We start from the raw sequence: 25,982 nt of genomic DNA, 5'->3' as shown, positions 1-25,982 counted from the left end.
ATATTGGTGCCAGAAAAAGTACTCCTTCACTATTTGTCCTAATTTGAGCTATGCTATTATTGCACGGATGAATTCATCAAAATTATTCAAACTTGAGGGCTTCATTAACCCTTCTTAAATATATGCCAAAAAATATATATTTATGCCAAAATTGTTTTTTAAATGAAAAAAACTGTTTTAACTTTTAAACCTTTGCTTATAGTTATGGGTGTTCAAATCTAATCCAATAAAAAAACCAATAACCAAACACTAAAATCGAAATAAAAACCGATAGGTTTGAATCAGTTTTTAGTTGGCTTCATGAGAATCAGACTGATCTAAACCCAACTATTTCTCTATTCTTTTATCACACACAAAAAATTCTCTATTTATAAGGTGCGCTAAATTAGAAACCCTTTTTCCTTTACCGTATCAAGGCAAAAAAAATTAAGTTCTGTCTTTCGTTTCGTCTCCTTCAACTCATTGTGTCTCTCTTTAGTTTAAAAAAAATTGAAATTTACAAACTATATTACCAAATTATGCTACGTTTTGCATTTTATCAAATATAGTTCGGGTCTAGTTTGAGCAGATAATCAATTATGCGTGTTCTTGTTACGGGTTTCGAGTTTGGGTGAAAAGACCCGAACAACGGGTGCGAGTGTGAGTTTCATTTTTCCACCGAACAACATTTGGGTTTGGGTGACACCCGAATATATGGATGTGGATGTGGATTTGAATAGTATCAAACCTGCACCCATGAACATCCATTATCATCCCTAGTTCGATCTTCAACTTCATTATAAGCCAAAAAATATAATTATTATTATTATATAATTAAAGATATTAATAATTAAAATTATATATTGAAACAGTTAACCGAAAAGAATGAATTATCATCTCAAGAGACAGTAAGACACTATAATTAATAGTGGTACAAAATATGTATATTGGCAAATACACTAGTGTGTGGATGTCTTATGATATAGTATGATGATGGTTTTTCAGAATTATAATGAACAGTTTCAGGTAGAGAGAGAAAGAGAGGAGTTGGTGTGGATGGACATGATTAATTTAATTAGTTGGATTATGGAAAAATTAAACAAGTCAACCTAGATGAAAAGAAAGATATCTATTCCATTTGGAATTGACAATGTTTTCAATTTCAAGCAAGAACAAGAACATGATAGGATAGGATAGGGCTTCACGAGCTCATCACATACAGTGCTTTCCAAAATGTGTGTCAACAAATTAAACGAATCTAATTCAAGATTAACTATTGGTGGATATATAGATCACAAGACCAATAAGAGACAAATATTCTAAACTGCTGAGGAATGGTATATAAGATGAATTGTTCACAAGAACATAAAAGACTAAATTTTATTTATTTTGCGACTGAATTTTAAAATAATGGAAACTTTCTTCCTAAGAATTCAGGGTTAAAACAAACAAGAGAGCAAAATATTACATCTTTATCAAAATTTGAAAAATATTAATCGGGTATATAAATAAATATATGAGAAATATTATCGAGTGTCATTAAGAGAATTGTTAAGATGCTAAAAAAAATTATCTTAAAATTTGTGCATTTAATACTTCATTTGAATGGTATTTCACTAATCACTTACTCACTCTAGTCACTATTATAAACAAAAAAAAACTACTTTTTAGATTCATCGAAAAATTGAAGTATTTGGTCTGTAATATAGACCACACACATCAGGTTCATCAATAAACTTAAAAAATACTAGTTTTTTTTTTGTTTATAATAGTGACCAGAGGGAGTATATTTGATTGACTCCAATATGGTCAACTTCTCGTGTGTAGCTTATACAAATTGAAAATTTACTATTGAGAGATGCGAGAGCAATAATATACTAATGTTTAGAACCACGGAGAAAACAAAACATCATATCTTCGCCAAAACTTAAAAAATATATTTTTGATAGAAACTGGTGATATATCCGTGCTTACACAGCCTAACACTGCTGGGTTTAGTGCGCGAATATAAATGGTGGATGACTTGTGGCCCAATGGATTGAGAAAGAGGCTCTGATACAATTGAGTATTGGACTTAGCTCAACCCTACAAAACAGTTTGTAAAGTGAGGATTGCCCTCACTTATAAATTTAAATTCAGATCATCTCACAATCCATATGAAACTTCTTAACAGTATATATATATATTTTTCTTTAATCCTTAGCTTACACAAGTTGAAGTGGCATATTAAAACTACATGGAAATTAAAATTAAAGGGTTGTTACTTGTTAGTTAGGTGTCATAAGTCATATGTGACTAATTTTTTACCATCTAAATTAATTGTACTTATGAAATATTGAAGAACCTATGTTACTAAAAGGAAAAATAAAATAAAATAAAAACACAATGATATTGACATAAGACCACGGATTGTATTTAGTTTTTTAGATTTTTTTGAATGAATGATGATAAAGGGGGACCAAGTTAATTAAAGTAGAAACACACAAACACATAAGACATTGGATCAAGTTTTCTTTGGTTCCCTATAGACAAGTCAGCATCATTTTAATGATGTGGTGGTGGTGAATACGTGTTCAAAAAACTTATGCTTATTTTGATGTTATATATAGCATTATAACCGTTCTTATACCATCAACCACTCATATCCATTTTGTCAAATTGTTCTTTTTCTCTTCACTTTGTAATCAAAAATAAACAAAGAGAGAAAAATGGAGAGAGGGAATGAGATGAAGTTATCAAAGTTTAAGACAATTTGTGTGTTTTGTGGTAGTAGTCCTGGTAATAAAACTAGCTATAAGGATGCTGCTATTGAACTTGGAAGAGAATTGGTAATTTTTCATTTTGCTTATTTCATCATCATGAACTATACAACTTTTTTTTTTATATATAAGATTTTATTTTAGTACTTTAGTTCTTAGTCTATATGATATAATATGATATGGTACATGTTTAGTTCTTAACTTTATTGTATTTTGATGTACATTCAAAGGTGTCAAGAAATATTGATTTAGTTTATGGAGGAGGGAGCATTGGTTTGATGGGGTTGATTTCTCAAGCTGTTTACAATGGTGGTGGACATGTAATTGGGTGAGCAAACAATAGCTTCATCTTTCTTCTTTTTCAATTGTGCATGTTTGAATTGACGGTAAAAATCAGCAGAATTACGGTGAACTTTTGTGATTTTAGCAAAAACTATATTTTAGAGTTTATAAAATCACTTATGTGTATATTTAAATTGATCGTGAGTTTGTCAGAATTACGACTTCTCACCAAAATATCCAAACTTAACTAACTTTTGTTTTGTTTTTATTTTCAGAGTGATTCCCAAAACACTTATGCCAAGAGAGGTAATGTTAGGCTATTATTTTGGAAGCATTTCATCAATATTCATTTGAAAATAAGAAAATGACTAAACATGCAATACAAAGGATTAGCATATTTTAAGTCAATTTCAGCCATACTTTTGTTATCCCAATATCTAAGTTTCACACTTTATATTTTGTATTTTTGTGTGTGATTCAAATAAATGGAACATGTGGTTAATTGCATGATTTTTTTTTTTCCTTGTATAGCATATTTTGTGTTAATTGAGTGCTAATTTACAAATTTAGCCATCAATATACACCTGGCAATCTGGGGTTGTTTTTCCATCTGAACCATTTTGTCTTTCTCTCAATGTTCCATATTACACCATTTAGATTCTCATTGTCATTATCCCTTTTTTATAGTATTCTTTTATCATCATAGAGGAAGTAACTTTCTTCTTTTGTTCTCTCTTCTTGTTTGTTTCTTTTTCCTATGAGAAAATTAAGCCTAGCCATACAAAACTATAGTTCACTTTCTCTTAATAATAATTGTAACACTTGCAACTTAACAACAAAAATGAGTCAAAAAAAAAAGTTGATGTTTCGATCCATAATTTAGAATAAATATATGAATTTTTATGACCAATGTTTGCTTATAATTTGGAATGAATTAATTATTATTATATATTATACATATACGATAATGAAAATACATCAATAATTTATAATGAGAATTTATTAAAATTATTTTTCTCTTCATTATTTATCATTTTTTTCTTAACATGCGAAGAATGTCAAACACAACTACTATTATATTTGACGGATAGTACTATAATTTTGTCAAATGTTAACATGTGTCCTTATTTTTAATTAAGAAGGTAAGGGCGCATGCTAATTAAATATTAAAAATTGTGTATTTAATATTTATAAAAAGTTTAAAACTGTTTTTTGTGAGAGAAATATTTTGTTTTTAATCTTTAATTAGTATTTTAATGGTGGATTTTAACAAGATCCTATAAAAAAAATTATTGAGCCCACTTCTGCAATGATGTAAACTCTCATCATTAGGTTCTTCCCCTGCTGAATACAAATGCATTTTTGCATGACCCTACACTTCACACATACAGAAGTTGTTTATAACATTATTGAATATATAAGTGATTATTTGGAATTAATGGTATATATGGTGCAGCTTACTGGAGAAACAGTGGGGGAAGTGAAGGCAGTAGCTGACATGCATCAAAGGAAAGCTGAGATGGCTAGAAATTCTGATGCCTTTATTGCCTTACCAGGTTGGTACAAAATAGTTCGATCGTGAGATAAGTAAAATCTAATAAAAAGTTATTTTCACACTCCAATATTTTTCTTATTTATAGAATTATTGGTCAAACCAATGTCATTAGTTAAACCACATATTATTTATGAATTTTGATTCCTTCAAGGATGTCAAGACATAATGGTCGTTAGATTAAGATTGAACAGTATAAAAGAATATCATTTTAATTTTATAATTTAAAATATCAAATTTAATTGAACGACTATCGATATTTATTTCAAATGCGGCGATGCTAAGAATCTTCACTATTGAGAGCTAAATCCACTATTGACATGTGAAATGTGAATCATTGGTGGAAGCAAGAGATGGTAAATAACATTGGTCAAATGTGTTGAGCTAAGGTATTATTTTGTAAAATTATTCATTCTTAAAATGTCAAAACATGCCTTTTTTTTCTCTTTCAGTTTTAGGGGAATGTATGTCATTTCTTTGATAGTGTTGCCCAAAGTTTTCACATGTGACATGTCAATTACAAATCATAGTGTTTTAAAATTAGAGAAGAATGGTAGATAATATTCCTAAAGCTACTAATTAAATTAACTTATGTGCCAAAGAAAAACTTCATTAGAAGAATTATTCAATATATACGATAAATACTTTTTTTTCATCTTCTCATTAAACATCCTAAGCTACTAAAAAAGTTACCTGCTCTTATTTCTTTTATAGACGAAATGGCAAAAGCCATTGAAGTGACTGGGGTTCGAACCTTGATCCCGGCGTCCGACACTATTAATTTCGATATTTCTACCAGTTGAGCTGAGATTTGTGGACAAGTTACATACTCTTAAGTAAATGATTGTTACCAAAATAGTATTTTAATAATATGAATTTATACTTTCTTCGGCCTTAATTATAAGTAATTTTTCATTTTTTAGATTCATTTGATAACTAATGTATCTAGTCTATAAGTAAGATGAGATACATTAGTTATTCAATGATTCTAAAAAGTGAAAATTTACTTATAATTAAGGTCGGAGTGAGTACGTTATAATAATATAAGGTTAGTCGTTTTTCAAGCCTTCATAATAAGTAAACTGCTGTGAATATTTATTTTTCTTAGTTTTATTTTCTCACATTGATAAAATGGTAAATTAAATAGATAAAAAAACTGAAATAAAATTTAATCCTAATTTCAACGTGAAGAATGAAAGTAGGCAAAGATTAGATTTTTCTTCCTCATACTAAATGACAATGACCTGCAAGTGGCTTATCCACACATGCTCAAAGAGACAGGGACCCATGATAAGGGCAGCTTAACAACAAAAACAAAACCATGCTTCATGGTCCTCTAAAATAATTTATTTTAAAAAAAATAGAATTAATACTCCAATTCTGGTGAGAATATAAGAATATTCAAATCTTTTAGGAATTAGGATAAAGGTTTTCTTGTCTTCTTTCCATTTAGCTGGGAGGGGGTATCCACATACAGTATTGTCAAAAGGAATGATAATTACATAACAATGTCTGAGAAAATATTTTATTCATATTAAAGAAAAACTGAGGAAGTGGTAAAACTGCTTTAAAAAAATAGTAATTTTTTTTTCTCAATTTTGAAACTATTCTATTTCTAGTGCTATAGATTTTTTAAAAGAGCTATATTTATTATATGCATGAAGGTGGCTATGGGACACTTGAGGAGCTCCTTGAGGTGATAACATGGGCTCAACTTGGCATCCATGATAAACCTGTAAATATTTTTATTCTATACAAATATTATCATATTTCTTATTTTTTATGAGGAAAAAATATGCTTAAATAAAAAAATTGGTTTTGGAAGGTGGGTTTGCTGAATGTTGATGGATACTACAATTCCTTTTTGTCTTTCATCGACAATGCTGTGGAGGAAGGGTTCATTAGCCCCACAGCTCGTCATATCATTGTATCTGCCCCAACACCAAAAGAGCTTGTCAAAAATATGGAGGTAATTGGCATCTATATTCTTTGTTATAGTCAATATTTTAAAATCAAACCGAACCGGTTGAATCATAAACCAATCAGTTACTGATTGGTTTAATCCCAATTATACTACAGTTGAACTGCAGTTGACTCGGATGCCTCACCGGTTCTTTCGGATTTCTTTATAATCAGTTTCCATTCTTTCACTACAACTTATGAGAATTGGTTTCACTCATGTAGGAATATTTCCCACAACATGAAAGAGTTGCCTCCAAGCTAAGCTGGGAAAGTGAGCAGCTAGATTAGTCCTCAAAATTGAGAAATCTAGACATGATTAGATGGTGATGGCAGTTTGTGTAGAGAACAATTGTTAGTCAGAATGTGACACAAATTGAGGGACTAATATGGTAGAAGATCACAATTTCATGGAGCCGGGATTTTTGTGTGCTCTTACATTTCCTTGTTATTAGTGTAAACAATAGATTTGGAATCTTAGCTATGAAGGCTAACTACTTTATGCTCAATGTGAATTCTGTTTTCTGTTTTCAGACTCAATCTGTTAACTGAAAAGAAAAACAAAAAAACAAATTGAGCACAGAATTGAAGTAACAATACAAACCCTCCTCTTTGACACACACAATTTGCACAACAATTCAAAAGTTTATCCCAGAAGTAAAGTATATTCATCAAAAGTTCATACACCATATACCATCACAAATAGTTATTATAAACTTACAATATCTTGCGCACGCTGTAAAACAGTATTTCTCCGTAACTTAAAGCGCTATAATCTTTCGATCAAATCTATTGGTCGAAATTCATTTCTCATATAAGATTGAGTTGCTCAGAAATATAAGATAAGCAATGCTTTACTGGCCACCAAGTGTTGCCAGCGACTCGTTAAGGAGTCTTCGAGCTTCTTCTCTCCTCCTGAAGAGAGAAAGTAGGTTTAAAAGACTAATCACAAGAACTTAATAATGTTACATACATATCATACAATAATATTAAATAAGAAAAGCATTATCTTTTGCCAAGATATGTCATTAGAGGAATGACAGATGATTTTTCCATTATCAATTTTAACTATGTTGTTAAAATTCCTGCCGTGTTTAATATTCCTTCCTAGGTTCAAATGGAAAAAGTGTATGTTGCTGAAACATGATAGAGAGTGTGATTGTGTGACAGAAAACTAAATTTTATTTTAACATAAAAATCTACATTCTAGTAGAGGGAAATAGTACAATCAACTCTTTCAAGAAAATAAAACCCCAGTAAGCAAAAGCAGCCACAGGTGGATGAACGTACAAGGGAGAACCCTGTCTTAACGTGGAAGAGGCAACTAGGGAAGTTGTGATCACTATTCAAAACCAGTTTCCTGACTTCAACCTTGAGGACAAGGTTGATTTTAGAGGGGTGGTATTATTAGGCCAGATGTCACTACTCCTAATGAAAATGTTCTAAGAGTTTACTAAAGGAAGAACTATAGATATCAGAAGTGGGATAGGCTTGTGCTAGTTAGTTGGTTGATTGTTTGTTGTATCTGGTGAGTCAGTTAAGTTTCTTAATGTTGGTTATTTTATCTTCTCTTGTATTTCTGTTTTGGGGAATCTATAAATATGATTTCCCTAAATCAGTATCTTTTTCATTCAACCCACTTGGGGTTGGTCGAGTGGTGTTGGCTTGGGCCCTTGGAGTATGCTCCTCTCAAGGTCTTAGGTTCGATTCCCACTGGTGCCAATTTCGGTGGGCTAAGTCCATACAGAGCAAAAAAAACTCTGGCTTTAAATGGGGCCCCCGCAAGTGGGCGGTGGGATTGGTCCCCTTGGATTAGTCGGTCCTAAGGCCGGATACCAAGTTTTCAAAAAAAAAAGTATCTTTTTCATTCTTAGAACTGTTTACTGGTTTACCCAGTGTGAAGAGATTAGAGTCTCTTGTGTATCTTTCACCTTTTTCAATCAATCAATAAACTAAAAGGGATGAATAAACTCCCCTTTTGCCATTTGCTCATTCAAAAAAGAACCCTTAACACTAGCCTTGTGTAGACTGTGGAGAAGTGTGTACAACCAGAAGGAATGGACTGACTTGTGAATTTAGTAATCCAAGGTTACAAGCATACCAATAATATTGTAAAAGGTTCTAAAATCATAGACAAGGACATTAAGAAAAATATCAGGAAATGCAATGTGTACCTTTTTATGTCCTCCACAGCTTGTTTACGGCGCTGTATCTGAAGTTCCAAAATGTGAATCAAAGTTGCTCTCGCCTATAAAGTAAATACACGATATAATGAAAATTACAGGGGGGAAAAAAAGACCAGAAGCATCCAAATCAAAGGCACGTGCATATACTTATAGCTGCCTAGAATATTGTATACCTGATGAGGACGCAGTGAATTTAAAAGGTGATGTAAATTTTTGAACACGGTTGAAATTTCTTCGACTCTCCTTGCATATTGTGATGGTCTCTCAATAAGAATATCAGCAAGCTCCAAAATGTGTAGCTGCAGTTCTCCATTAAGTGATCTCAGCTCCTTCTTGAAATCTATAGAAGGTAAGATGTTAACTATAAGGAGGTAATAATTTATCTAGTAGAGACGCCATGTATTGGCTTCTGTGATCAATTCGGTATTTCCTCGCACACAGAACTATCAAGTTAATAGAGCCTAAAAGATCAACCCAAAAGTCTAGACCATACAACCACATATATGAGGTTACTATGTTTATTATACCAAGAATCACTAAATGGAAAATGTGAAACATAAACTGAAGGAGGTTAATCAAAAGAAGCATTTATACAGACAAAAAAAATGAAAAGATTGTGATCCAGAACATCCCAAACACATCACACCCCAAGTCAGCATACCAATGAAGGATTAGTAATGTCAATAGCAGATCACAGAAAATAGCAATTTGTTCAAATTTTGCAATGTTAAAATGGTATAGTACCACTATAACAGTTATTTGACAACACTTTGTACTAAATAGCTTATAACTGAACAATAGTGATTTCAAATTCCACTACACTATAACAACGCTATTTGACAACATTACAAAGGATAATACATAAATATATAATATAAAAACCCGAACTATCTGTAACTACTTGTACAGTCAGACGGTTACTTTACAACATATTCAAATTAAAAGAAGCTGGAGATAGCCTACCAATATTAGGTCCTTTAGAATAGAGTTGGCGCACCCCTTGTTCTTCCAAGCTTGGTAGAACATCACTGGTCTATGTAAAAAAAATAAAAATTAACACGATATGATCATGCCAAAGAGGTTTCTGCATAAAGTCTAAAGCAGATAAATAGATACTTTAGGAAAATTGCATCTCAAACCAATAAGAAACCCAGTTTTACAAGACTGAACTCAATTTAATGTCGAATATAAACAACAACAAACCCAGTTTTGGCAATCCTAAAGTATAAGCAAATATTAACTACATCACCCTTATTTAATGATATCATTCCATACCCTTCAATTAATTTAGAGTTTAATATTCCAAATTAATAACCATTAATTTAGAGTCTTAAAGGGGGTTGCTAATGTACTCCCAAATCTTTTTTAGGAGTGGGATAACAACCTACACCTTTTGCTAATGTGTGGTTACTGGTCACTTGTAAAATTTCAATTTCTCTCTCGTCACAATTAATGACCAATCCTCGTCTCCACCAAAACTATCGAAGATGTCTTTGAGAAGTTTCAAAGGAAATACCTATTCGAGCAGTACTAAATGTGTCGGTATCAAATACATGCCAGACACAAAACATTTATGTAAGCTGTTTTAAATCTAATTTCTATAAGCTCTCTAGAAAGATACACTCAAAATAGGTTGTTCATATGTCAGTCCAAACGCAGCCAATTGTCATGTTTATTATAAAAAAGTTTTGAAGCAAATAGAAGCTCTTTTGGGTTTCTTTATGTAGCAAAAAGCTCCAAGTTCGTGGAATTACGCACAAGCAAAAGCTAAAAGTAGGTAAAAATAAATACTGATTGATTCTAACTTTTCATTATGCACGGGTGCCTCTACCAAAGTGTCTATTCAAGTGTCATTGTAATAGAAGGGCCTATCTTAACAATATTGTCTGAAATAAATATTTACTTAAACTATTTATCCAAATAGTAATTAGGACCATAATAATATCGAAATCACAAGGGTAAAAAACCTCACAGTGTAACTGCCTCCAAAACAAATATAAGTTCCCTCAATTGGTGGTGGAGGCTCTGGAGCAGACTGAGGGTCTTGCGTGTAATCTTTGTAAAGCCTGTAAAAAGGTGGGGGTGGTGGGTATGTTGCCGTTGCCATAACAAAAATCTTCTAATCAAAAACCTTCAATGATCATACATGCATCTCAACTTCCAGATCTGCATCATTAAATTAAAAATAATGACATGTGAAGAAATGCATGGAGATTAAATTTCATCAAAAACTAAAAACAAAAGACACAACTTAACCATAACAGCAATGGGATAGAGCTCAAATTCAATCCAAGTTCACTGTTTGCAGATGAGGTAGAAAACTTAATTTTAAATTTGTTAACCCACCTAATTGCTTATATAGACATACTAACCATCAGAATTAAGGTTACTTTTTATACTTCTTTCTAAAGGCTTTGGTTTGTGATTATTTTCCTAATAAACTCACCGGATATGTGATTTTTTAGATGAATCCGAAAAGTGTAGTTTGAAGTTGTTGAGATTTGCCTAATTATGAAACTTCTAGCTTTGGTTACATTATATCTATTATAAGTTTTGACGTTGCTAATATTCACATATGTACACATGATCTTCAAACACTCATTCAATTTTACTTTTGCAAATCCCTTGGCTCATCTTAAATCTAAGGGGCCAAATGGAGGGGAGGAGATTATTAGGCTTGGTGTCAGTGTTCAAGAATCACAATGCATGGTTTGAGATTTTAACACCTTTTACGAGCACAAGACGATTGAGGAGCTGCTGCAAACAAAACTCTTAGGCTTTAAGAGTTGACGTTTGCACTACCCTTATAAAAGTTATCTATGTCATATCTCTAGCCAATGTGGGACTTCTTAACACACCCCCTCACGCCCAGCACTATTGGACTTGGTGCGTGGATATAAACGGTGGGTGGCCTGATAGAGTAAACCTGATAACAGGTGGCCCAACGAATCGTGGAGAGGCTCTGATACCATCTTAGAATTGAGCCTAACTCATCCTTACAAAACCGGCTTGATAACAATTAAGACAAAAAGCGTCAAATAGCATTCAATGAATCTTTTCAAGTATATGTCCAAATAATCGTCAAGTTGTTTCCATTATGTCCTTTGACATGGTAAAATGTTTTCTCCAGCTTACTTGAGTTCTCATTAATATATTTTATGAAATCTCATTCAGCTTTAATGTTTGGAATTCCTCTAAATTCAAAAGTTTTTAGACAATTTGAAAGACATGTGGGAGTTATTTGTGGTCCCATCCACCCCTTTGTTTCCAGCCGCTTATTCTTCGGAGTATCTTTTGAAGTTTTTCTGAACAACAACAACCTTGAGTGTAGGAGCTTTTTGTAGAACCCTTGTTATCAAATCCATATTGCAATACTGTGTTATTCCAATCCACAAATAATGTAAATTGTGAAACGGAAAAAGTTGTGACTTGTGAAGATTTTCCTTCTCTTTTTTCTCTATCTTCCTATCAAGGAGAAGAAAAATCTTCATTAGTCACAGTTTTTTCCGTTTCACAATTTACATTATTTGCGGATTGGAATAACACAGTATTGCAATATGGATTTGATAATAAGGGTTCTACAAAAAGCTCCTACACTCAAGGTTCTTGTCATTCAGAAAAACTTCAAAAGATACTCCAAAGAAATAGAGGTCGGAAACAAGGGGTGGATGGACCACAAATAACTCCCACATGTTTTTCAAATACTCTAAAGACTTTTGAATTTAGAAGAATTCCAAACATTAAAGTTGAATGGGATTTCATCAAATATATTAATGAGAACTCAATTAAGCTGGAGAAAACATTTTACCATATCAAATGACATAATTGAAACAGCTTGAAGATTACTTGGACATATACTTGTAAAGATTCATTGAATGTTACTTGACCCTTTTGTCTAAATTGTTATCATTATCAAGCTGGTTTTATAATGATGAGTTAGGCTCAACCCTCAATTCTAAGATGGTATCCGAGAAACTCCACGATTCGTTGGGCCACCTATTATCAGGCCACCCACCGTTTATATCCACACACCAAGCCCAATAGTGCTTAGCGTGAGGGGTGTGTTAAGAAGTCCACGTCGATCGCGAGATGACCTGAATATGTGTTAAGGCTTCCTCTATCAGGCCACCCACCGTTTATATCCACACACCAAGCCCAATAGTGCTGAGCGTGAGGGGGTGTGTTAAGAAGTCTCACATCGATTGCGAGATGGCCTGAATATGTGTTTATAAGTAAGAGGCAATCCTAACCTTACAAGCCGGTTTTGTAAAGATGAGTTAGGCCCATCCCTCAATTCTAAGAAAAGAATCTACCCTTGGACTAAAGGATAGATTTGTGGTTTTAGATAGGGTTGTAGCAAATGAAGCATGAATAGTTTAGGGTTTAGGCCCTAAATCTTATAGATATAGGGTTTAAAGAATCAACACTTGGACTAAAAGATAGATTTTATGTTAAACGTTTTAGATAGCATTGTAGCAAATGAAGCATGAATAATTTAGGGTTTACGTTTTAGGTCCTAATTAAGCCCTGAGTCTTAAAGATATAGGGTTTAAAGGATCAACAACACTTTGAACTAAAGGATAGAATTTTTCACGTTTGAAACATGAACAATTCATTCAAAGAGTATAGTGAAAATAATTGAAAAAATCTATCTTTCAAGTTTGAGTAACCCCCTGTGATGGTAAGAACATGATTACAACATTTTCAAAATTGAACATGATAAAATTAAAACGCATCATTATATCAATAAACAATCAAAATCAAAGTAATAATAGTTTAATTTAATTTGAAATAAACATCAAAGAAATTAGACATTGATAGAAATCGATCAACAGCGCTTCTAGTTCTCAATTTTGAAGCATTTGAACAACGGGGGGAATAAGGCGAGGCGACTCACTGTGATGCGTGCGGCTAACCAGGTGACGGAGTTATGTAGTGGTTAGCTGCCAGCTTCTGCGAGAGGGCGATGGCGGAGAATAACGGAAGCGCGGTGGTGAAATCGACAGAGCAAGAATATTAGAAACTCTCCCTCTTTGTTTGTTGCATATATACTGGTAGCCTGGTAGGTAAGAAATTTGAGAATATGAAAAAATAAAAAATAATAATAATTGTAAATCCGTCTAAAAGGAACGATAAAGATGAAGAAAAGAGAGAAAAAATAGTGTATGTTATTCATCATTAGGATTAGGGTTATATTATATTGATACATGATATTTATATATAGGTAAATATAATGGGCCAATTAAATGGATCAATGATATGTGTGGACATCCACTAACAATATTCATAACAGTATTTTTGTTTTTGGAAAAATTATTGTAGTTTTTTCTAGTAAAATATGTTTTTCTTAATAATAAATTGTTGTATATGAGTATTCATGGATATAAAATCTCCTTCGTTTCTTAAAAGAAATAGAGAGAGTTTAGACACAAAAAATATGTAATAGATTTCATCATGAAATGAATTCACGATTATTAAGTGGATCTCACTAATTTTTTTTATTTATCTATATGTATGAAACTCTTCATTTCTTTTGAAAAATGAAGAGGATCTTGTCTCATGTTATTGTATATGTGAAATAATCCTAAATTATATACTTATATGAACAGTTACATGTTATCATGTAATTTCATCTTAGTGTAAAGTTACGATTAGTATGAGTAACTAATTTCTTTTATCGAGATCAGGTGTAATTAGCTGTGAATATTTTGTAAACTCTTAATCTATATGTAATTTTGTTTTAATTAATTTGATGTATTTATTCTCATTCTTTTTTAAATTATTATTTTATTAACCAAAAAGAGAGTAGTAGCAAAGTACTACTACTCTAAAACTATATATATTCACTTAGTTAAGAGAGATTACGAAAAGAATGAGGGGACATAGACCAAAATCTCCCTAACTGTAAACAACCCTAAAGAAGGGTTTATCGAGTTTATTAGCATCAAAGTTGTCCTTAATTATACAAGAGGTATTCCATTCCAAAAAGTCCGTCTATCTAAATAGAGACTTATGTTAACTAAGTCATCAACACAAAAATTCCCTTATCTAAAAACGTGGGAGACAATGAAGTTTATGGACAGAGTGAACAATAAGCAATTATGTCATTGTCTCTTAAGGCCCAAGGAACCAAAATAGAAAACAATAGTTTGATTTATTAAGTGTTTGGAAAAAAGAAAAAAAAAAACTTTGTGAATAACATATCTAGAAAGATATCTAGAAAGATTTCATATATGAATGCTAGTTGTTATGAATATGACTATATTTATAGTCACAACCCACTATCTTATCTCAATGCTATTGTTCAAATTAACTAAGTTAGGAATCAAAAGTTAATAAGTACGATATATCTCGTATTGTTTGCCAAAAACAAAAATCTACGACGAGTGGCAGATTAAAGTATAATTGAAAGAAGCCAAGATGAGTATGTGGGATTTTTTTTTTGTCAAATTAGGTTAATGGCTAGAAATTTCATCTTTAAAGTTAATAAGTGGGGTGTTTGGTATTCGAATTTCAATCCCTGCATATAAAAAAAAAAACTCCATGAAATATTTTTAATTGGACCAAATAATTTTCTATATAGTTGGTGTTTGCTCAACAATTCAGCCGGACTTTTTTGATTTGTCTCAGACTGAATTATGACCTGAATAGATTATGATAATATCAACAAACACAATTAATTATAATTTTTTTAAAAAAATCTTTAACTTCAATAAGCACTCCAAAGTATTTGAGTCTAAGTGAAATCTTTAAGTAAAAATATAAAAATCCAATTTTTTACAAGAACCGAGCTACATATTTTAGAAATAAAATTCAAATTCTTTCGAACTTTTATAATTTATAACTGATAGATGGTCATGTATGCTAGCAACTATCGGTGATCGACAATATTTAATTTGACCGACCAATTTATCACTCTGTAAATTTGAATGATCAACTAAAATTAGGCTACATTTAATTTTACCAACTAATGTTTTCTAAAGTTCTATTTTTTTTGTCAAGTACTCTAGTGACTAGACTTTAACACATTTAAATGCGGATAAATGTGAAATTCGGGGTTTGAACCCTGACCACTCCAATAATACCTCTGGTAGCTATCATTTGAGTTACACTAATGAGATAGATTCATCTTTATTTGGTTAAAAAAAAAAATCTATCTTCTAAGACCATGTTTTTGACCCACCACCAATTTTATTTATTTTTTGACACAATTTTTATTTTTTGCTAATTTTGACAATTTTTTTTTACTAATTTTGACAAAACTTTCTTCTTCTTTTTGACTAATTTTGACATCACATATAAGTGTGTAAATTAAATATGATACGATGAGCCAAAAAATTAAATATGATAAACTAACTAAGAAATTTAATGGGTCAACCATATTTTTGGTAGAAAGACAAGGATTCTAAAGCCCGCTTCTGAATTTTCTGAACCATCCGATGGCATAGCTTGTGTCCAATCCAACGGTGCAAGCTAACCAGACCGAGTATTTTCCCACATGTCACCACTTGGCACGCTCTGATAGGTTAACAGAATTTAAAGTTTCGTATTTTTTTTCTGCACAATTGAAATTGAACCATGGTCAATCCTCTCTGTTGAATAGTCTTGTGAAATTCTCTCAGTATATAACCGTTTCTTCTCTCTTCATTCAATCGAGATCGAAACAACAGAATCTTCAGCTTCAACTTCAACGTCAACCATAGCGTGTTTATTCAATTGATTCTGTAAGTTCAATTGAATCTTCCATTTCCGTTTTTTATGGAGTAGTTGTAAATTAAGTATGCTGTAGTTTACGGAAGCTTTAAATTCTGTTAATGGATGTTTGTTACTTGTTTTCGTTTAGTTAGATTCTGTAATTCTGATGAAAAATTGCAATGTGGCTTTGGAATTGTGTAATTATCTTATTTAGTGCTAATTTAACGCGGTTTCAGTTTCATTTGATTTTTTAAGTGGATTTTGAATTTCTTTTTAGGGAAAGTTGTGGTGTGATTAAGTTTTGATTATGGTTTAGGAGTGTGAGAATTAGAAGAGGTTAATTATGATGTACTTAAGTATTACTAGTAGTTGCTAAAATCCATATCTGGTTTTCATTTGATCCTTTTTTTTTCAATTGTGGTAATAGGTTTGGAGTAGTTTATAAACTAGGTTTCTATGAAGTAAATTTCCTTGTAAGGTTATAGATGTTTAAATTAAATGATGGAGCTTATGAAAAATTTGAAATGTTGAAGATGATTTTGAAAAATTTGTAGTTAGTGGTGCAAGATATTTTGAATTTTTATATTTTATTTGTAAGGGATTGTGGAGAAGTTTGTCTAAACTTGCTCATAAACTACCTTAATCCCGTGTCGCCATGGTGGCTTAAATGATTTGTGCTGATTTTGATTTGGTGGATTTAAATATGTTTGGACCGACCATCAATGAGTTGGTCTAAGTGGTAAGGGCCTTGGGCCTCTTAGGCCTTAAGCGAGTGGGCAGGGGTTCAACTCAGGCTCTTGCATATGGAAAAAAAATTCGGTTGCTGATAAATCACATCATTGTTGCATCTCTCTCTCTCTCTCTCTCTCTCTCTCTCTCACACACACACACACACACACACACACACACACACGCACGCACATATACAAACAAACAAAGTCTGTCACACCTATGCATGTACTGAACATGATTAACTAGCCCATGAGTAATGTGGTATCTTTTATACATGCACATGATATGGGTGTCTCCATGGTTAATTCAGTTGGATGAAAAGTTAGATAGATAGATAGATGCATATAACAGCACACACAATTGCACTCCCTGCCCAGCTACTATTCAACTGGTGTATTAAACTTTGTCTTTCCTTTGATTGTTGAAAGGTGACATATTTGATTGATTCAAAGTTTGCATAAGGAGATCATTTTCTGGGTGACAATTATCTCGACTTGGTTTTGCTAGATACTGACTGCGTGGGAATAATGCAGCGCAGGTAAGAGGAAAATTGTATTTGTAGCTTAACAGATTAATAATATTTTCTTTTACTTGCACTTGTTCTCTGTGTCCATTCAATCAAAATGCCTTAACTTGGTTTACTATTTCTTCTCTAGTGTGTTTAAAAGATCAAATGGAAAGGATAGTACCTGGATTGTTATCACAGCAATTATGGGAATTGCCTTTGGATTTTTTATTGGTATTTCATTTTCATCTGTCCATTTGACTAAGGTAAAATTTACAACCATTAATCTTTTCAGTGTTGTATCAGGCACTTATCATCCTTTTTTATTGAAAAAATCATTTTCCCGGGGGGCTATATTTTGCAGATTAGCTTACTTTCAGGTGTAAAGAATTCTTTTGATGTGCCTATGTCTGACATAAGCAGATCAGACGCATTTTTTGATGTATCTTCTGGAACCAAACAGATAGAAGCCCTAGGGTCAGCTAGTTTACCAAAGGTAATCTCCATGCTTATTCTTTAGAAGGATTTGCATTCGTGTACTTATATTCTCAGAAAAGTAAAGCCTCATAATTTTGGTCAATACTTATACTTGTATTCCAAGACAACATGGTTTGGCTGTTAGCATGGATATAATAAGTGAAAGCTAAACTGTTATTTGAAAGGTTGAATTTGATCTTTGTTTATTTATTTTCAGAGTATTCTCTATCGTCATTTATTGGCCATGGTTTTATCTTACATAAGACATGTTGGAACATTTTGTGTTAATAATCTTTCTTGGTGGCTAACGGCTATGGGTTGAAAATATCTTGAACAGCTAAACCTTCTTTTCTAATAAGATTTAAGGTGTACATTGAAGTGTCAGATGATATTTTATTAAATAGGCTCTTGTTTATAATTTTGTATTTTGAAATTTATTTGTGGTTGATTTTTTATGTTCTTGTTCTGTAATTGATTATATATAGATAGGATTTTTTCTTTGGTTACATACGTAGATAGGATATAAAACATACCAGATAGAAAAATTATCACAAACTTCAATTCAAGTAAGGAAATATGTTGAAAAAGTGTATAATAGTAAGCTTTTATTCTAACTTGGGATTTTTTTTTTAATTTAAAAAAAATAGTGATTAGGTGCTAGCATTCACGGTTTATCAACTACCAAACTTGCCATGAAATGGACTACTATTTGAACAAATTATTTTCTAGTTGTGCGTTGAACAACAATTTGAGTGAAGATGTCTAGGAATCAGGAGCTTATCATCTTTAAAAGTTGTCATAGACCCGTCATTATTGACAAACTACGCTGAATATGCAAAGTAGTACTTCAAAAATATTAGAAATTAATTGCTCGAGCAATCTAACAAACATTAGCATTGTCAAGATCCTTGATATTCATAAATTAATCATTTTCCTGGAGATCTCAAATCCTTTGAAATACCTCAAGATTTGGACTACTACATCTCAATGACTATTACGTGAACACAACACTTACTACAAAGACCTAGTCATTGTAAGGTAATTCAACTTCTCAACTAGTCTTTGATATCTACCAGGATCTAGAAAAGACCCCCTTGATCCGACATAAGTATGCCATTTGGATCCATAGGTGTGTTGGTGGGATTACAATCTAACATCCTAGTCTCCTCTAAAATGTCAAGTGCATATTTTCTCTTAGAATTGACTACACCTTTCTTTGACTAACCCTACTTCAATTCTTAGGAAATATTTCAGTTGGCCAAGTCCTTAGTCTGAAATGCTAAAACAAATGTCGCTAGAGATTCTGAATACCACTTCAGTCATTTCCTTCAATGAAAATATCATCCACATAAACAAGATAGGTGCATTGATTTGTAGAGCAATGTCTATAATGGTCATCTTCGGTGCTAAATTGTGCTAAGGAACTGAATATGTCAGGCCATGCTTTAGGACTTTACTTGAGGCTGTATAAGACTTTCGGAGCCTACAAACATAGCCACCGAATTTCCCCTGAGAAATGAACCCAAGTGGTTGCTCGGAGCTATAGATTCTAGGACTCATACATAATCCTTAGGGACTCAATTTTTTTTAAGGTTAAGGTACTTTCTAGAATTATTTGTATTGATTTCTGTTGCATTGCAGCTATAGATTTCATATAGCATGCCATCATAATATAATTATGTTTGCCTTAGGGACTCAATTTTGTTAAGGTACTTTCTAGAATTAACTTCCTTAGCTAAGTCACAATGTAAGAAGAGAATTCTTATATCCAACTGACAGAGAGGCCAACTTCACATAGGAGCCATAGATAGGAAAAGACACACCATTTTTGCAACCGGAGAAAATGTGTCACTATAATTCATATAAAAAATATGAGTACAGCCTTTAGCTACAAGGTGAGCTTTCAGGCAATCGACATGATCATCTAGGCCTACTTTGATTGCGAATACCCGTCGATAACCAACTATAGGTTTCACTGGAGGAGAGGGAACGAGTGTTCTTGTCTGGTTAGAATCTAGATCCTCATCTCAACAATCATAACCCGTAGAAAATAAAATTCAAATCAACCTTATCTCTATCATATAGATCGCCATCTCATCAATCACATCCTGCTGAAAATCAAATCCAAATAAGCCTTATCACTATCCTATTATCTAGTATGCACAACAGAATAACTCAACATATCCTAACCAATACTAAGAGGCTCAACAGGCCCATACATAATCCTTAGGGACTCAATTTTTTTTAAGGTTAAGGTACTTTCTAGAATTATTTGTATTGATTTCTGTTGCATTGCAGCTATAGATTTCATATAGCATGCCATCATAATATAATTATGTTTGCCTTAGGTGAGTAGCATTTTATTATATCAAATAAATCAAATTTAATTTGAAACTGCTACCTTTGCAGATAAATGCTTCATCAAATCCTCGTGGAGCTGAATCACTACCCCCAGGAATTGTTGTACCAGAATCTGATCTTTTTTTGCGCAGACTATGGGGTGATCCTAGTGAAGTATGTGACAAAAATAGTTATTTATCATACAAGAAACCATCTGTGACTTATAGTTTTTACTTTTTCCCTCTCATATACTTCAAATATGACTAAGAATTATCCTATCTGAAATTGGAAAAAAAAAAAAACCACATGTCTGTGATGTCAGGCTGTCTCATTTGTATGTGTTGTCTATGGTTTGTGATGTCAGGCACTCTAATTTGTATGTGTTGTCTATGAATCGTGATGTCGAGTGTGTCACAGGAAAAAGACCCATGCTTACTATTTTTTTTCCTACTTCAACCTCAGTTTTAGTTGAAAAGGGTATACTAGACAATAAAACTATTCCCCCTGGTGCATGGCCAAATTGGCTGAGATGTGTACTAATCTCATTTCTGTCTTCATGCAGCTTTTATGCATGTATGAGGATCATTGCTTATGAGTGTGTTAGGAGATATGCACGTCGATGAGTTGTTTTCTTGATATGGAGATAGTGCTTACATCTTCTCCATCTATTTCTTTTCTTTTTTCCAAATCTTACACCGAAACCATGAATTCTGCAGGACATAAAGAAAAAGCCAAAGTATTTACTTACATTCACTGTTGGTTATGCTCAGAGGCATAATATTGATGCTGCAGTGAAAAAGGTTGAGATAGACTGCATTTGTATATTTGAATTTACTTGTATATTTACTATTTCATATTTTCTTCAGAAAAAACTAACTATAAAATTGTTCTGTAGTTTTCTGATGATTTTGCAATTTTGCTCTTTCATTATGATGGTCGAACTAGTGAATGGGATCAATTTGAGTGGTCAAAGAACGCAATCCATGTTAGTGCAAGGAAACAAACAAAATGGTATAACTTTTTTCCTCCCTTTTTTTGCATTTAACACACTGAGTTCACGAGCAAAGTATTGGAGAATTGAGAAGCCAATTGTTTGTGTTAACATTTAATTTGGAATTCATAAGAGCTTTTCGTTATCAGGATGGATGCATTATACTGCAACGCTCACTTTTCTTCACTTTGCTTCTAATTATGTTATACAGGTGGTATGCTAAAAGGTTTCTGCACCCCGATATAGTATCAGCTTATGAATATATTTTTATCTGGGATGAAGATCTTGGAGTGGAACACTTCAACGGGGACAAGTATGATTTTCATGTGTTTACTCTGCTTAAGTGTACATTAACTCAATTTTTAGTTTAATTAATTTACTATATTCTACTCTCTAGGTATATGAATTTAGTCATAAAACATGGTTTAGAAATCTCTCAACCTGGTATTGAGCCCAATAACGGATTGACATGGGAGATGACAAAGCGGAGGGGTGACAGAGATGTTCACACGTATTACTTCGGCCTTCCTCTCTTTCCAACTTTAAGCATTGATGTAATATGGTGTTTTTTTCATGATTCAAAAGTTTCCTTAAATCTCAAAACATTTATGTTGTGTTGGCATATAGGGTCACTGAAGAGAAACCAGGATGGTGTAGTGATCCACATTTGCCTCCTTGTGCTGCGTACGCTCTCTTCCACCCTTGATTTATCATTATGTGGTCCTTCTTTTCTTTGTCTATGCAGTTAACATTATTATTTCTTCTGTTATTTTAGATTTGTGGAAATTATGGCTCCTGTTTTTTCTCGGGAAGCATGGCGTTGTGTGTGGCATATGATTCAGGTATATTTCTTTTTTCATGTCACACATGATGGTTATTGTAATATAACTGAATGAATGGGTAAACTTTCTTATTAATCACCCTGATGATTTTTCCAAATATATGCTTGTAGAATGATTTAGTGCATGGATGGGGTTTGGACTTTGCCCTCAGAAGATGTGTTCCGGTGAGGACATTCTATTATCTATTTATTCTCACCCCGTCCTAATAATGATGCTGGGGCTTTTATCCTTTTCATTAACCTTTCCGGTCATTTTTATAAGAAGCAACTCATTTTTTAGGTTCATTGGATATTTGATGTATCTGGTGTATGTTATAGACCATATACATTAATTATTCAATGAACCTAAAAAATCAACTGTTTCTTATAAAAAGGACCGGAGGTAGTATTTGGTATGGCTTCAATCGGTGACGTGTGGCTCCAGAAGCTGAGCTCATAAGCTCAGTATGATATAAATCCAAGCACGACTTTTTGTTTTTGTTTTTTCTTTTTGAACTTATCCCACAACATTATTAATTTCCAGGTTTATAATAATGTATTGTGTTTCTGTTCATAATAATGAACTTTGACTTCTTTTTTTTCTTAAATTACTCCTATATCTATTGTAATTCTTGAAATGCATTCTATGGTTTCATTTATTCTTGGGTTAGTCAAAGAGGATTCCAGTGTTATGTTTTATGTCCTTTTCATGTTTATGAATCTTCCAAGGGCTATTTCTGTGTGGAATCTGTGCATTTTGTGCTCAATACAGGATTACATTTTCAATTTCATCACTGAAATAAAATCTTCTTTGAACATGAAAATTGGTTTACCTAACCTTGCTTTAATCTGAATGAATCTGTTTTTTCTATTTTTAGCAACCAGCGCATGAAAAAATTGGCGTTATTGATTCTCAATGGATTATTCATCAAGTAATTCCTTCTCTCGGGAACCAGGTGAGTCATCACTGTCTTATAAAATATTTATGGCAATTTACTTCTATTGAGGGTAACATTCTACATTGAGAGTTTTTTATATGAGATTTTGATACACTGGCAGTGTATAAAGTTTTACACTATCGATAAATCACAATCACTCTAATGTGTGACTTTTTAAGTAATTATTTTTAAAGTCAAACATTTTCAATAATCAGATGGTTTTTGACCGATTACTGTGCAAAAAAAATTTACACCGACAATGTATACAAATTAAATAATTTCTATATATATGCACATTCTTGTTGTTGGGATTATATGTGGGGTATGCTTGGTTGATCAAGTGGAAAATAAAAACCATTTCTCATTAAGATGCATGAATAAAAAATAATCTGAGTCTTATCGGGTGGTATTATTGTCTGTGTTTTCCACATAAGACTCAAATATAGACCTTAACGAGAAACCAAACACTTTACTATTTGGATCAACATTTGCTGGCAATAATTTTTTTTCTTCTTTTCTTTCACATAACAAAGTCTACATGAAAGATATCTGGATTGTGTTGTTCCAAATTTTTAATGTTTCTTTTGGGGTGGGTGGGCTTCCTGTTGTAATTTGGTTATAGTTTTTGGTTTTTATTGGTAGATGATAGCTTTTTCTGGTATTGATTTTATTTTTAAGCTTTTCATTTGCTTTTCAATTTGAGGGGGAAAGAGAGGGGGTTGCATTTAGGTCCTCTTTGAACACAGCTTAATTAAGCACCTATATCATCTATGCTTTTATGTATAAACTATTTTCTATAATAAAAGATAAATTAAAGGTAAACTGTTTTTATAAGTTATTCTAGAGAGTTTATGGAAATAAGCTGAAAACAGTTTATGAATATGTCATAACTCATAAGTTGTTTCAATAAGCTCTCACAAATAGTCTTACTAGTGTTTCAGCTGGTAGATAAGCTCAAATAAGTCAATCCAAATAAGTCCTTTAAAGAAAATGAAAGACCAAATAAGTCAATCCAAAAGAGTGTATTCATATATATCATATACATTGTTGCAGAACATAGCATATATTATCATTCTGGGGAACAATATGCAAAAATAGTTGCTTCTACTTGCCATAACAGTCCATTTGAGCCTTGTTTTATCCTGCGCAAGTTATTTTTGTATTAATTTTATGATATAATTTTCAGGGACAGTCCGAAAACGGAAAAGATCCACGGGAGGCGGTATGTGTATTTTCTATTTAACAATGTTACTTGCAGTTTTTTTGCACACAACTCAAATACCTAAAATTGACTTCTTTCTGAAATCCACTAGAGCTACATGTATCTTAGTAGCATTACTCAGTCTCTGTTTTTCATACTCTACAATACTATTATTTTTTGGATCAACGACCACCACAATTAAGATAAATGTAGAAACATTCTCTCGGCAATGCCATTTAAAAACAAATATTTTGTGATTATTTTTGCTAAATGCTGTGCTTAATGTCACCCGGTTTCTCTTTTAGGTCCGAATCCGATGCAGAACTGAATGGGCCCAGTTTCAAACCCGCCTAAGCAATGCTGACAAGGATCATATCAAAGAACTTAATCTGAATGGGAAGGGTTAGTACATGGATCATCTTCCTATTGTACATGTTTAAAACACAGTTAGGGGCTTCCGTTGTGTATTGGTTTCTCCCCCTCTTTAGTGTAATTTTTGGTATACAGAGTACATTTTAATTTTTATAAATGAGAACATTCATCCGTATAATTACTACTCCCTCCGTTTCTTTTTAAGTGTCATTTTAGATTACTGCACACATGTCAATGCAAAACTTTGATCAGAGTTTCGCTAACTAATGTTTCAGGATTTTAAGCACTCCTCTTAAACAAATTATTGGGTTATCATGTTATATGTTTAAAGTTTTTACCACGATTAATATTTTTCGAAGAACTTGCTTATTACAGGAGGTGAGTTCTTTCTTCTCAATCAATTTTATCAACAAGAAAGAGTCAATGATTGTACTTCTGATCACTTGTTTAAAGAGTCCAAAACCCTACCACATATATCAATCTATTATTGATTGTTACCCTTGTAGTCGCTTTAAACCTCCCAACTCATTGGGTATGCCCTGCAACTCAAAAAAAAAAAATCAATGCTAAGTAGATTGATCCTTACGATGCAATCTATTGCTGCTACAAATATTCCTTTAAATGTTGATCAATGATTTGTATTGTAGTACTATTTCGCGAATGAAACATACCCAACACTAGTCTCGTTGTTGTTTTAACAAGTTCCTAAATATACAGGTATTTTTTTACTAAATCACAAGAATTAACGGCCCGTTTGGTGCGCAGGATAGGGAGACAGGATAGCATAAAATTAACCTATCCTGCTCAAATCTTTTGTTTGGTGCACCAATAGGAAAGGATAAAGTTAACCTATTATTAATCCTATCCTATTGAGTCTTTGTTATTCTTATCCTCAATTTTAGTTGGGTTAGCAACCGGATAAGCAGCGTGCTTTCTATTTTTCAAGAAGTCCCTCCTTCGAGTCCCACGTTCTGCATCAACGCCTTACCTTTTCTTTTTCTGGACTCCATTCTTCTTCGTTCTCTTCAAACAGAGCCTCTTTTCTCCAAATGATTTTTTCTTTTGCTGCAAACCGCTTCAATTTCGTCTTCATTCTCTACAACCGACCGACTCCACTTTCTACCAATAATCCCTAGGATTTGCTTCTTTCAAGAATTAATGTGCGTCTGATATCTACTTACCCCTAATTGGTGC

At 32.6% G+C, this 25,982-nt stretch overlaps 3 protein-coding genes across 3 annotated transcripts; 2 read left to right on the top strand and 1 right to left on the bottom strand.

Annotated features, from left to right (window-relative positions):
- Positions 1 to 2,187: 2,187 nt before the first annotated feature.
- On the top strand, positions 2,188 to 7,151 carry LOC123899644 (cytokinin riboside 5'-monophosphate phosphoribohydrolase LOG1-like). The gene is made up of 7 exons (XM_045950832.1): positions 2,188 to 2,807; positions 2,969 to 3,066; positions 3,296 to 3,326; positions 4,477 to 4,576; positions 6,237 to 6,307; positions 6,398 to 6,541; positions 6,757 to 7,151. Exons 1-7 carry the CDS (start codon positions 2,688 to 2,690, stop codon positions 6,820 to 6,822), a joined length of 630 nt encoding a protein of 209 aa, XP_045806788.1. The 5' UTR covers positions 2,188 to 2,687; the 3' UTR covers positions 6,823 to 7,151.
- A 5-nt stretch (positions 7,152 to 7,156) lies between these two features.
- On the bottom strand, positions 7,157 to 13,777 carry LOC123899645 (mediator of RNA polymerase II transcription subunit 7a-like). Its single transcript, XM_045950833.1, has 6 exons — positions 13,615 to 13,777; positions 10,690 to 10,883; positions 9,681 to 9,750; positions 8,891 to 9,057; positions 8,706 to 8,779; positions 7,157 to 7,446 (listed from the first exon to the last, which is right to left on the bottom strand). Exons 2-6 carry the CDS (start codon positions 10,822 to 10,824, stop codon positions 7,386 to 7,388), a joined length of 507 nt encoding a protein of 168 aa, XP_045806789.1. The 5' UTR covers positions 10,825 to 10,883; positions 13,615 to 13,777; the 3' UTR covers positions 7,157 to 7,385.
- Positions 13,778 to 16,087: 2,310 nt separating this feature from the next.
- On the top strand, positions 16,088 to 24,966 carry LOC123899643. The gene is made up of 15 exons (XM_045950830.1): positions 16,088 to 16,441; positions 17,573 to 17,682; positions 17,801 to 17,915; positions 18,014 to 18,145; positions 20,536 to 20,640; positions 21,183 to 21,266; positions 21,362 to 21,477; positions 21,669 to 21,770; positions 21,855 to 21,968; positions 22,085 to 22,141; positions 22,233 to 22,299; positions 22,410 to 22,463; positions 23,156 to 23,233; positions 24,402 to 24,437; positions 24,722 to 24,966. The coding sequence occupies exons 2-15, from the start codon at positions 17,672 to 17,674 to the stop codon at positions 24,821 to 24,823; spliced, it is 1,173 nt and encodes a 390-aa protein (XP_045806786.1). The 5' UTR covers positions 16,088 to 16,441; positions 17,573 to 17,671; the 3' UTR covers positions 24,824 to 24,966.
- Positions 24,967 to 25,982: the final 1,016 nt, after the last annotated feature.

The sequence above is a fragment of the Trifolium pratense genome, linkage group LG7 (genome assembly GCF_020283565.1).
Source record: "Trifolium pratense cultivar HEN17-A07 linkage group LG7, ARS_RC_1.1, whole genome shotgun sequence".
Classification (NCBI taxonomy): domain Eukaryota; kingdom Viridiplantae; phylum Streptophyta; class Magnoliopsida; order Fabales; family Fabaceae; genus Trifolium; species Trifolium pratense.
Note: the sequence above shows the minus strand (reverse complement) of the source record. Positions and strands in the feature narration are given on the sequence as shown.

Excerpts from the sequence above, each read along its gene's own strand:
- LOC123899645 (XM_045950833.1), bottom strand. The coding sequence starts at position 10,824 with ATGGCAACGGCAACATACCCACCACCCCCACCTTTTTACAGGCTTTAC. Across the intron at positions 9,058-9,680 it reads TTCTAAAGGACCTAATATTG|ATTTCAAGAAGGAGCTGAGA; the intron begins GTAGGCTATCTC and ends TACCTTCTATAG. Across the intron at positions 7,447-8,705 it reads GCTGTGGAGGACATAAAAAG|GAGGAGAGAAGAAGCTCGAA; the intron begins GTACACATTGCA and ends TTCTCTCTTCAG.
- LOC123899644 (XM_045950832.1), top strand. The coding sequence starts at position 2,688 with ATGGAGAGAGGGAATGAGATGAAGTTATCAAAGTTTAAGACAATTTGT. Across the intron at positions 3,067-3,295 it reads GGTGGTGGACATGTAATTGG|AGTGATTCCCAAAACACTTA; the intron begins GTGAGCAAACAA and ends TTTTATTTTCAG. Across the intron at positions 3,327-4,476 it reads AAACACTTATGCCAAGAGAG|CTTACTGGAGAAACAGTGGG; the intron begins GTAATGTTAGGC and ends TATATGGTGCAG.
- LOC123899643 (XM_045950830.1), top strand. Across the intron at positions 18,146-20,535 it reads GGTCAGCTAGTTTACCAAAG|ATAAATGCTTCATCAAATCC; the intron begins GTAATCTCCATG and ends CTACCTTTGCAG. Across the intron at positions 24,438-24,721 it reads GAAAAGATCCACGGGAGGCG|GTCCGAATCCGATGCAGAAC; the intron begins GTATGTGTATTT and ends TTTCTCTTTTAG.